The sequence below is a fragment of the Hemiscyllium ocellatum genome, chromosome 7 (genome assembly GCF_020745735.1).
Source record: "Hemiscyllium ocellatum isolate sHemOce1 chromosome 7, sHemOce1.pat.X.cur, whole genome shotgun sequence".
Lineage (NCBI taxonomy): Eukaryota > Metazoa > Chordata > Chondrichthyes > Orectolobiformes > Hemiscylliidae > Hemiscyllium > Hemiscyllium ocellatum.
In genome coordinates this window covers 19196707-19210109 of record NC_083407.1, presented here as the reverse complement: position 1 = coordinate 19210109, position 13403 = coordinate 19196707, and the positions used below count along the sequence as shown (strand labels likewise).

Sequence of the window (13403 nt, the reverse complement as noted above, 5' to 3'; positions counted from 1 at the left end):
TAGACCAGAAACAAAAGACGAGGTGCTTTGCTCGTCACCCTTTCTTGTGTAAAATAAAATTCTGAATAAGCACCATCTGCTGGATACTTGAGTTATTACAAACCCTACGTTTTTAAATTTATGGACAAACGGTAAAGCCCTTAAAAATTGCAGACACACCATAGGCCAGAATTTAATGAGCACAGATATGTCAGTCGATTATCAAGTTAGATGACGTTACAGACTTAAGGGGTCAGACAGTGAGGGATTTGAAAACTTAAGGTAAAAGAGTGCATTGCTGGACTGGGAGGCAATGTAGGTCAGAAGGGTTACACCTAAAACGTTGACTGCTGCACTTCCTGATGCTGCCTGGCTTGCTGTGTTCATCCAGCCTCCTGCCTGGCTACTTTGGATTCCAGCATCTGCAGTTTTCTGTCTCTAACTAAAGTAAGTGAGCAGGTATGTTACTGAGGAAGGATAGGATCTGCTGCAAGTTTGGAAAGTGGGCCACTGTGCTTTGTACAAATTCAATACAATGTTTTACATGAACCAGCACCTCTTGGAATGCAGCAACACTAACAAGTGAAAAGATCTGTCAAGTACAATGCAATGAAAGCTGCTTGACATGTATATAATGGTATTTCATGAACAATTACACACAACTAATCATAAGTTGACAAACAGATTTTATTAGCAAGAGCCATTTCTCTGATAATTAGGCATCTATTCTTTAATTCTGGATAAGTGGAAGTCTGCAAGGTTGGAAGATGGGAGACCATCCAGGAATGTGTTGTTGATTGTTTATCAGTAACAACTCCATGGATGGGGTTCTTAGTAACAATTGAGCTGTGACAGGGACCACGTCTGTCGATGTCATGAAATTGAATGTAATTAGTCTAGAGATGGTGTGGATATCTGATCAATGGCTCTGCAGTGGGGTTAAATCACTGGTTTCAGTCCCCTTGACTCTCAAGCAGAGGCCTGTAAGAGGGATGGAGTCAGTGACCAGACAATAGAGTTTACAGCCTTCCTTGAATGCACACATCTATTCGTCAGCTTAGTGAGATTGTCTTTGCCTATTTCCGCTGTAATCTATCAAGAGATTTCCAGCAATAGCTTCTCTTCTGGGTCCTCTGGAGTGCTTGAGGATCGGAGCCAAAAGAAAGTGCTCATTAAATTCAATACAATGTTTTACATGAACCAGCACCTCTTGGAATGCAGCAACACTAACAAGTGAAAAGATCTGTCAAGTACAATGCAATGAAAGCTGCTTGACATGTATATAATGGTATTTCATGAACAATTACACACAACTAATCATAAGTTGACAAACAGATTTTATTAGCAAGAGCCATTTCTCTGATAATTAGGCATCTATTCTTTAATTCTGAATCAAAGCACGTAATTCGTAAACGCTTCATTGCTCTGGACAAATACGACACATGCCAACATAATTTACCAAACAGACAGTGAAACTGAAGGCCTATTTGCATATTTAGTTCGAACAAAGTGTCAGAGTAAAACATTACCTTATCTTTCCCTTTCAGGTGCTGGACAGCTCACTGTGAGTTTGTAGCACCGTCTGTTTAACAACAAGTTTCATGGTTCATTTCTTTTATTTCAAAACCTGGGAATGGTCAGACGTGATAAAGAAAAAGGAAGTCATACCATAATAGTTGGTGAAATTTGAATTCAGTTCATAAAAATCTGTAACATAAAGCTCATCTCAGTAATAGTGACCATGAAGCTATCAGTGATTGTTGTAAAAACCCATCTGCCTCATAGGTATGCCTTAGGGGAAAGAAATCTGCCATCTTCGTCTGGTCTGGCCTACAAGTGACTCCAGACCCATAGCAACATGGTTGACTTTTCCTGTTCTATGCAATTAATCTGGATAAGTACAAGGTATTGCAGTTTAGTAAAACAAGCAAGGGCAAGATTTATACAATTAAAATTAGGGCCTTGGGTAACATTGTAGAATTGAGACACCTCGGGATTCAGATACACATTTCTTTGAAATTTGCATCATATATGAGGCTTCTTCTGGGGTTTTGTATCCAGTTCTGGTCACCGTGTTGTAGGAAGGATAGTGTTAAGCTGGAGAGGGTTCAGAAGAAATTTACCAAGATGTTGCCCGCAATGCAGGGTTTGAGTTATGGGAAGAGACTGGATAGGCTGGGACTTTTTTCACTGGAGCATAAGAGGTTGAGGGGTACTCTTATAGAAATTTATAAAATCATGAGGAGTATAGATAAGGTGAATGATAAGTATCTTTTCCCTAGAATGGGGGATTTCAAAACTATTGGGAATATTTTTAAGGTGAAAGGAGAAAGATTTTAAAAAGATATAAGGAGCAACCTTTTTACTTGGTTTGTGTGTGGAATGAATTGCCAGTGGAAGTGGTAGATGTGAGTACAGTTACAACATTTAAAAGACATTTGGATGAGTACATGAATAGGAAGTGTTTGGAGGGACAGGGAACAAGCATAGACGGGTGAGTTTAGTTTGGGATTATGGTCAGCATGGACTGATTGGACTGAAGGTTCTGTATCTGTGCTATATGACTCAATGACACTGCTGTAAATGGCCTAGCAAGCTTCTTGGTTTAAAAGTAATTACAGATGGTCAGTAATTTCTGGTCTTGCCAGAGACATCCATACCCCATGATAGAATAAGTACAAAAGAATGGGTGCTGAAAGAGATCAATGCTGGGAACTCTAAAACTGGCCATTCTTTTTATTCTCATTTTCATGGAGCCAAGGTGAACCTATGTGATTGTCCAGACCCACAGAAACATTCTGCTCTGTTTCTGGCTCCTGGTCCAGTTTAACTGTTCAGCCAGTCCCCTTCCCCATTGGGAAGTGCATCCCATCAACCACTCTTCCACTCCCATCATTCGTCCTCCAGCTAAACACTGACAGGCTTCTCAGGAATGATAAACATCCTGGTCTCCCCATCTATCTAGCTTTTTAGCACTCACATATATTGTGTGCTGTTGGAGCCCAATCATAAAAATAAATTAGACTTTTGCTGCTTTGATAATCACATACTGCTTTCTTCATGGCAACTGACCATCCCTGTCTGAACAACAATTTAAAATTGACCCTTCTTTTCCCTTTATTTGAAAGCAATCTGAGCACTAGTTTGCATTCTCGCGGGTGAGTTCTGTTTATAATCGATTGTGTTGGGATACTTCCCAAATTTATTGGTGTCCGTGTCGTTTGCTACCAAGGTCCTAAGCTCTGAAACTTCCTCCTAAAAGCTCTCTCTGTCTCTTTCTTTTTTGTGAGTTGTTCTTTTAAACCAAACTTTTTGTCATTACTCTTAATGTCTCTTTAGCGTTTCAAACTAAAGTCCAATAAATCTCCTGAGGTACCTTGGGAACTGTTTGCTGTGTTAAAGTGCAATACTAAGGGAAGTTGTTGTTATTCAAGTATATCTACTAAGTCAACTTTCTTTTTTGTGCACTAGATGTTTGCCAAATTACTGTGAGCATGGCGGAGTATGCTCACAGTCTTGGAGTACCTTTTACTGTGACTGTACAGGAACAGACTATAAAGGAGCTACCTGCCACAATTGTGAGTAGAGAAATGTGAACCTTTTCTTGTTTGTGAATAATTCATTTTTAACAGGCCACTGCCAAACCAAGACAGCCTACTCTTGGCAATTTATTTTAAAGTTATAGTTCTATTTGTTTGTTTGAAGAAACATGTTTGGTTATTGTAGTGTTCAGCATACCGATGTGTAACTTTCTATAACTGTAAGGAGGTATGAGTAAGACAGGCTGCTTATCTCATTAAGCCTATAATTAACTCCATTATGAACTCTTCATGGCCTATTAACTCCTCTGAGGAAAAGTTCTGTTTAAGTATTCCTTGATGGTTGAACAAAATCAAACACACCTTCAAGAATATTCATCCATCTCCACATCTCCATTACTGAGCATTGGCAGACAGCTGTCCCTCTTTCATTCCTGTGAATACATAAATAAAACTATTGTGGGTGTTCGGGTATCTTTTTCTAGGCCAGAAATCACTGAATCCGTGCCAAATCAATTTTTTTGTGAGGGAGTTAATGAATAGAAATTCCTCTCCCACATCCAGTACATCTAGTTTTATTTTCTTGAGGCTGATCATTTTGACTGTGTGCCCTCTAATCTAGTCACAGTTTGATTCACTTGTTTCATACAAACATTTCTGATTATCGTGTTTTTTTTTCTTGTGTGACAGCATGAAATTCTCTCATTAGTCACAGTCTATTTGCTTCTGACCTCCATCAGTAACTTCAATTTATCAGTTACTACATGTCGGCAAATGTAAATTTGTGCACATTGGCAGGGAGAGTAGAGAGGCCATATATTATTTAAATAGAGAGAGGTTGCAAGTCAGAGGGATCTGGGTCTCCAGAAACATGGCTCACAAAAGGTTATGAATCAGATACAGCAAGAGATTAGGGGCGCACATGGGATGTTCCTGTTGCAAGGGGAATGGAACTTTTTATTAGCTGGCACCCATGGGACCAGGTGGAGTGCACCAGTTGATCAAATAATCTGGATAATCGAGAGGTATGCTTAACCCCCGTAAATCCTGACCTAGTGAAACTTTGAGACATTAACATCCCTCAAAGAATCTTATAAAACATCAACATAGCTCCTAAAATCAATGTAAAACCACACAGTAAGTAATAGAAACATAATGCAGGGGGTATACACATCACTGTCATACTTTATTCACAGCTTTATTGAAATACTTGAACATCACGTTAGATTGAGGTATTTGAGGAATAGAATACTTGCTGGTTTATGAAGTATGTTGGTTGACACGATGCCAGTTAAAATAGAGTTTGCTGTATTAGAAACAAGGAAGTTTTGCTTAAGTTTTACAGGGCATTGGTGAGGCCACATCTGGATTCCTGTGACCAGTTTTAAGTGCTCTTACTTAAGAAAGTTTATCTTTGTATTAGATGTAGTTGGGAGAAGGTTCAGATGACCTTAGAAAGAAAGGCTGGGTGGGTTGGCTCTTGACAGATTAGAGTTTAGAAAAATGAGAGGTGATCATGTTGAAACATTCAAGACCTTGTTGAAATGAATGTTGAAAGATTGTTTCCCTTTGTGGGCAATATTAGAACGAGCAGACAATATTTCAAAATAAGGAGTCTTTCATCTAAGATGGGATGAGAAGGAAACACTTTCTCACATAATGTGGTAAATTAGTTGAGGCTACAATTAAATCAGACCTTATCAAATGTTAGAAATACTGAAGGAGCTAAATACTGAAGAGCTTCTGCTCCTAATTTGTATTTTATTATATATGTAGGTTCATATGGATTTCAAGAACAGTCAACTATTTTGCCCTTGATTTTCCCCACCTCCAATTCCTCCCTTACCCTACCATTGCCATATGCGCCCCTTCCCTTACCTTGCAAGCACTCACCTCTCTTTCTCCAACTTGTAACTTTTAGAACATAGAACATAGAACAGTACAGCATAGAACAGGCCCTTCAGCCCACGATGTTATGCCGACCACTGAACCTCATGTATGTACCCTCAAATTTCTGTGACCATATGCATGTCCAGTAGTCTCTTAAATGTCCCCAATGACCTTGCTTCCACAACTGCTGCTGGTAATGCATTCCATGCTCTCACAACTCTCTGTGTAAAGAACCCGCCTCTGGCATCCCCTCTATACTTTCCTCCAACCAACTTAAAACTATGACCCCTCATGTTAGCCATTTCTGCCCTGGGAATAGTCTCTGGCTATCAACTCTGTCTATGCCTCTCATTATCTTGTATACTTCAATTAGGTCCCCTCTCCTCCTCCTTTTCTTCAATTAGAAAAGTCCGAGCTCAGTCAACCTCTCTTCATAAGATAAGCCCTCCAGTCCAGGCAGCATCCTGGCAAACCTCCTCTGAACCCTCTCCAAAGCATCCACATCTCTCCTATAATAGGGCGACCAGAACTGGATGCAGTATTCCAAGTGCAGTCTAACCAAAGTTTTATAGAGCTGCAACAAGATCTCACGACTCTTAAACTCAATCTCCCTGTTAATAAAAGCCAAAACACCATATGTTTTCTTAACAACTCTGTCCACTTGGGTGGCCATTTTAAGGGATCTATGTACCTGCACACCAAAATTCCTCTGTTCCTCCACACTGCCAAGAATCCTATCCTTAATCCTATACTCAGATTTAAAATTCAACCTTCCAAAATGCATCACCTCGCATTTATCCAGGTGGAACTCCATCTGTCACCTCTCAGCCCATCTCTGCATCCTGTCAATGTCCCGCTGCAGCCTACAACAGCCCTCTATACTGTCAACAACACCTCCAACCTTTGTGTCCTCTGCAAACTTGCCAACCCATCCTTCAATCCCCTCATCCAAGTCATTAATAAAAATTACAAACAGTGGAGGCCCAAGGACAGAGCCCTGTGGAACACCACTCATCACAGACCTCCAGGCAGAATATTTTCCATCTACCAACACTCGCTGTCTTCTGTTGGCCAGCCAATTCTGTATCCAGACAGCTAAGTTTCCCCTGTATCCCTTTCCTCCTGACCTTCTGAATGAGCCTACTATGGGTAACCTTATCAAAAGCCTTGCTGAAGTCCATATACACCACATCCACAGCTCAACCCTCATCAACTTTTCTAGTTACATCCTCAAAGAATTCAATAAGGTTTGTGAAGCATGACCTGCCCCTCACAAAGCCGTGTTGACTGTATTTAATCAAGCCATGCTCTTCTAGATGGTCATAAATTCTATCCTTCAGATTCCTTTCTAACACCTTGCAGATGATAGGTGTGAGACTTACTGGTCTGTAATTGCTGGGGATTTCCCTATTTCCTTTCTTGAAGAGAGGAATTACATTTGCCTCTCTCCAATCCTAAGGTATGACTCCAGTGGAGAGCGAGGATGCAAAGATCTTCGCAAGTGGCGGAGCAATTGCATTTCTTGTTTCCCAAAGCAGCCGAGGACAAATCTGGTCCGGGCCTGGCGACTTGTCAATCTTAATGTTTGACAAAACTTTCAGCACATCAGCTTCCTCTATCTCTATCCATTCCAGCATGCACGCTTGCTCTTCAAAGGCTTCATTCACTACAAAATTTGTTTCTTTCGTAAAGACAGAAGCAAAAAAAACTTATTTAGGGCTTCCCCTACCTTCTCAGACTCCACACACAAATTCCTATGCTATCCCTTTTCTTCTTCATATTTGTCCACGGAGCTTGTACATCACTGGCTTGGTGAGCCATTGGCAGTTCTAACACAGAAAGCCATTTGGTTCATCCTAGCTGAGCTAAAACAATTCAAAATGAATCTCATGATCCTTTGCTCTTCCATTACTGATATCTTTGTTCAAATACTTAATCCCAGGACAACGGTTTCTCTACCTCAGTCAGTTAATTTCATTCTCGAAAAATCTTCTGCATAAATAAGTTGATCCTTGGTCATCTTTAAAACTCACTTGTAAATCATTTTCAATATGTAATTCCTCACTGCTGACTTGAAAACCCCAAGTAATCTTTCCCTATTAACTTGTTCAAGACTCTTCATTATTCAGAATACGGTTATTCTGTTCTCCCTTAGGGGTAAATTGGTTTTCCTTTCTGCTGAATGCATTTAATTTTTTGATTGGAAATGCTAATGATAGGAACATAGAAAGTGGAGACAGGAGTGGGCCATATTACCCTTGGAGCCTGGTTCATCATTCCATATGATCATGGCTGATCATCCAACTCAGAATCTTGCAACTGCTTTTTCCCCATTCCTTTCGATGGCTTTAGCCATCAAAACTTTAATCCTGACACATGACCGAAGGACAATGAAAAATATTTTGTTCTCCAAACAGACAGGCAAAAGTTCATTATCTTGAGACATTAGGTTGAAGTTTCAGCTCTGGGATAATAAGCTCTGACTCAGGGTGGCTTGGGAGTTAGGGATGATTGGACAATGTGTTCCTATTATCACCGATATCTCCACAATGCTTTCCCATTATTGAGGCAGGTCGAGTGCAGCTCGATTGCCTGCTGGATAGAGAAGGGCTTCTATTTTAAACAACTAAAGTATCAAATTGAGCAAGTGCTTGCAGTTGGGGTGGTTTGCATGCAGAAAGCTGGGGGAGAGGGGGGGTGTACATCACACCCATTCACTCCATCTCACAAAGATAGTGGGTGAACGGTTGACATTGCACAAAGGGTGGCATCCGCATGCCAAACCCAAAGATTTCCCATGGATCTTAGGGATCTGTGAGTTTGACCCCTCTGATTTTGTGGTTCAAATTTCTGTGCCTTTATTTGGACATTCTCTCAACATCAACTACCTTCCTATGTTGTACCATCTCTCCTAGTGAGGTTCCAGCACCTTCCCCTGCACCGCAGGAATTTCAAAATCTGCGCCCAAACTACCCCCCACCTCCATGCAAGGCCCCAAAGGATCCTTCCACATCCATCAAAGTTTCACCTGCATGTCCACCAATGCTATTTTTGAGGCGGTGCTCCCGATGCACTCTCCTCTACATTGGGGAAACTAGATGCCTTCTCTTTAGGGAACATCTCTGGGACACCCATACCAATCAACCCCACACCCAGTGGCCCAACATTTCAACTCCCCCTCCCACTCTGCCGAGGAAATGCAGGGCCTGGGCCTCCTCCACTGCCACTCCCTCACCACCCGATGTCTGGGGGAAGAATGCCTCATCTTTCGCCTTGGAATACTTCAATCCCAGGCCATTGATGTGGGCTTCACCAGATCCCTCATTTTCCCTCTCGCCACCTTACCCCAGTTGCAACCTTCCAGCTCAGCACTGTCCTCATGACCTGCCATACCTGTCAATCTTTGTTCCCACCTATCTGCTCCACACTCCTCTCCGACCTATCACCTTCATCCCCACCCCCATGCACCTATTGTACTCTTTGCTACCTTCTCCCCAGCCCCACCCCCCTCCCATTTATCTCTCCACCCTGGAGGCTCCCTGCCTTCATTCCTGATGAAGGGCTTTTGCCCGAAATATTGATTTTCCTGCTCCTTGGTTGCTGCCTGACTTGCTGTGCTTTTCCAGCACCACGCTAATCTAGTGTCTGTAAAACAGCCTCCCTATCGTTGGGCCAGCAGCATTGGAAGTTCACACAGCATCTATAACAGCATGGAAATGTGCTAATGAAGAGGACACATCCCTTCAGCTTCGGCCTTCAGTAGTTGCTGGCATTGGGTTCCAATGTAAGGATTCTGAAACGCACAGGAAGTTCCTGCTCATTAACTTTGTGTCTCTTTGGCAGATGCTGCCGCACATGCAGAGGGTTTCCAACATCTTATATTCTTATTTCAGATTTCCAATTTCCATTAGCATTTTTCTTCTGATATGCTCCAGGATGCTTCCCTGCATTATAATCACGGTTTCATAACATTGTAAAAAAACCTGGACTAAAAGATTCTGCTTATTTTGTTTGTCTTATTTCAGCGGTGCATGAACAGTCATGTGAAGCTTACAAACACACTGGGAATACATCAGGTTTCTTCTTCATTGATCCAGATGGCAGTGGTCCAGTGGGACCGCTCCTGGTATACTGTAACATGACAGGTAAGCTGCTTCACATTACTTTTGCTTTGAGGAAACAATAAATGAGAGCCTACAAGAAGTCAAAAACACATATGAAACAAACAAAATATTTTCCTCCACCCACCAAACACTTTTATTCTTTACTCTGAATGTTAGCAAAGCAAAAATCAGTTTTATGGAAGATGATAATTCAAGCAAAAACACACAATGAAAGGCATGCATAACAAGTCAATCAGCTTTTGAAGGGAGAAACAAGAATTATGTTGTTGAGCAGAGGGTGGGGAGAAGGGTAACTCTTCAATAGTTCTCCATTACAATATCAGAGATAATACTGCAGTCCCAAAGGAAGCTACACTCACAGGGAACATGATTCGAGATGTTACCATGCAGCATCAAAAATTCCTGAATCCTTTGGGAGGAAGGATCACTGAATAATGCTCGATTAATCTTTACTTTTTCTTTCAATTGTTGCTTGTCACATTGTGCATTTCCAAAGTTTTCTGTTTTCCAGATTTTCATTTTGTCTTACGTTTAGATCTGAGTTTTTGATCACAACTGTTTGCTGGTTTGCAGAAATAATCTCCTTCTGATAGTAGGTCTTAAGGAATGTTTAAATTTGTTCTCATCAGATTTCTTCCAAAACTTTAGTGCTTCATATAATAACTGCACAATTACACCACATAGGGCCTGATTTTCTGTTTTACAAACAGAATTAGATAGACAGGAGGCTGGAAGACCACAGTAAGTCAGGCACCATCAGGAGGTAGAGAAGTCAATGTTTCAGGTATAACCCTTCTTCAGGGTCCTGAAAAAGGGTTACACCCAAAACGTAGACTTTTCCACCTCCTGCTGCTGCCTGGCTTGCTGTGGTCTTCCAGGTGCCTGCCTGTCTATTTTGGATTCCTGAATCTGAAGGTTTTTTTTGTCTCTTATAAACAGCATCAAAGACATTTTTTTCAGAACAATTTCTCCTTCCTTTCTTATACTTTGGAAAATCAATACTAAGGTGTAGCCTATTAAGATTTAATTACTTCTTGTCTCAAAACTTTATCTTTCTCAATGTATTTTACTCATGAGAAAAATCCAAGGTTTTGAATGCAGCTCATCCAATCATTACTGGGGTCAAATAGTCAACACTGATGAAATATGGTAGCAATTAGTGGCAACCAACCAGGACTTGCAGGTTGTAGGCTCTTTCCACCAAATATAAACCTCGCTCTGTCGGTTTCAAAAGTTCACTCTAGGCATCAATGACTCAAAACTCGGAATTTGCCCAAATAATTAGATTTTGATTGACTGCCATAAATACACAACAGTAATAGTTAAAAAAAAAGAGTTAATGCTCAATCTGTGGCCTATTTGGTTTCCATAAGATATAGATAGACAGTCAGGTGGTCAGTGCACCTCCTGCTGTCTCCTCTTTGAAAGCTGACCATGCTATCTCACTCTTTTACCTTGAAATGTGGCCACGGCAGCAATATCTGCAAGTTCAATGAACACTGCACTGAGAATTGTGCGCAGTTCTGGTCTCTTGAGGAAGGAGGAGATTCACCAGGTTGATTCCGGAGATGAAGGGGTCACCCTATGAAGAGAAGTTGAGCTGCCTTGGACTGTACTCTCTAGAATTTAGAAGAATGAGAGGGGATCTTATTGAAACATATATTATGGAAGGGATAGATAAGATAGAGGCAGGCAGGTTGTTTCCGCTGGTGGATGAGACCAGAACTAGGTGACATGGTCTCAAGATTGGGGGAGTAGATTTAGGACAGAGATGAGGAGGAACTGCTTTTCCCAGAGAGTAGTGAATCTATGGAATTTTATGCCCAAGGAAACATTAAAGACAATTTCATTATATATATTCAAGACACAGTTGGTTGGGTTTTTGCATGGTAGAGGAATTAAGAGTTATGGGGATAATGCAGGTAGGGGGGGCTGAGACGATGGATAGATCAAACCATGGCAGAGCAGGCTTGATGGGCCAAATGGCCTACTCCTGCTTCTATTACAATGAAACTGTGAAATAGATTTCTGTTTCCTGCCTTGAACTATACACACTTTCTGTGTTAGTTTATTCACTTATGCATTCCAATAGTTGCTGTCTGTTTCATTGGAGTCATGCTGACAATGATGACTTTCACTGTTATTACCACCACAGAATCTGAGCTATTACTGTTCATCGTAAAGATCGAATGTTCATTACAGGAAATGCATAGATGAGATTAGATTAGATTCCCTACGGTGTGGAAACAGGCCCTTCGGCCCAACAAGTTCATACTGACCCTCCGAAGAGAAACAGCAGTGGAGCAAATGCTCCATTAAAAGTCAAGTTTCTGTATGCCTCAGCCATGTGTTCTGAGAGCTCTAATGAATGTATTTTCTTCCTTAAACACCATCAGAAGATAAAACCTGGACGGTGATTCAGCACAACAATACTGAGCTAACCAACGTGAGAGGTTCGAATGTAGAGAAGCCCTACGTAGTGCAGCTAAACTACAATGCCAGCATGGAACAGCTTCGAGCCATGATTAACAGCATGGACTATTGTGAGCAGAAAGTGGCCTACCACTGCAGGAAGTCACGCCTTTTAAACACGCCAAGTAGGTACCAGCACCACAAATTATAAAACTAATTATGTTGGAGCATTGAGGTTTAAAAGTCAATCTCTTTCTTCTCATTGACATGATTAAGTGATGCCTATATTAAAATTAGCTTCAGTCAAAAGACATTACTTCTATTTGACACTGGAATGTCATGTCCTGCAGTGTTATCCCGTGAAACTGGGAACCTTTCCAAATGATACATAATAATTGCCTTAAAACAAATCTTGATAGCACGAGAGCATAAGAAATGAGCAAATTATTGAGTGAAAAGTATTTGTTGGTTTACAACGAGATATTAAATGAGTGCTAGCTATTTTGACACATCTAAAATGACAAATCCAGTTTGATTAAATGTGTTATGCATTTCCTTTCCAGTCACAGGCTTGCATATGAGATTTACTGTGGTCACAATAGCTTGGTCTACTGCTTGTTTTATTGTAATCCCTGTAGATTCACCCCCAAACTTCCATATGACCTGCATTAATACAGTGACCAGACCAAGGCCTCCATTTGAAAGGCATGAAAGCTGTATTTGCATAACTTACCATTCTGGTGCATCCATATTAACAATTAGAATATCAGTGCTTCAATTGATGAGTTGAAAGCAAGGAGAAATTTATTGCTTAGACTTTTAAAAAATAAGCATAGTTAAACGCAAGCAAAGTCTACTGCGTCTACAAACAACAATGCAAACAAAGTGTTCTTAAAGAAACGGAAATGACGAGAATCGTCTTGGGGGGGCATGACTGAGGTGTATATGCTTCTGAGGGATATGGACAGGGTGAATAGAAAACAGCTGTTCCCCTTGGTCAAGGCATCAATCACAAGGGTGCGTGGTTTGGGAAAAAGGGGCAGGAGATTCAGAGGGGATTTGGGAATTGTTTTTTTCATTTAGCAGTGGGAATCTGGATTGCATTGCCTGGGAAGGTTGTGGAGGCTGGAAACCTTACAAACTTTAAAAGATATGTGGATGAGTACTTCAAATCTCATAACATTCAAAGATACAGGATAAATGCCAGAAATTGGGATTAGCCCACTTTTAGTGATAATAACATTGGTGCAGACTCGATGGGCTGAAGGACCTTTACTGCGTTGTATGAATCTATGAATGTGTAGGATTTCAGCAACAATTATAATTTCTACTGATAAAAGGAAGATTATTTTTCCAGTAAAGTACAATCAATGGAGAACAATTACATTTTGCAAATAAAAACAGAAATTTCTGTTTTCGTTTCTGATCTCCTGCGTCCCCAGTTCTTTCAGTTCTTACA

General features: G+C 40.9%; 1 protein-coding gene across 1 annotated transcript in view; it reads left to right on the top strand.

The window, feature by feature from the left end:
- The window catches only part of LOC132817391 (contactin-associated protein-like 5), an 899316-nt gene that overhangs the window by 476067 nt on the left and 409846 nt on the right, over positions 1 to 13403 (top strand). Inside the window, exons 11-13 of the mRNA XM_060827811.1 lie at positions 3451 to 3557; positions 9434 to 9553; positions 11929 to 12129. Of these exons, the coding sequence (XP_060683794.1) occupies positions 3451 to 3557; positions 9434 to 9553; positions 11929 to 12129 (428 nt within the window). The remainder of the gene's footprint in view (positions 1 to 3450; positions 3558 to 9433; positions 9554 to 11928; positions 12130 to 13403) is intronic.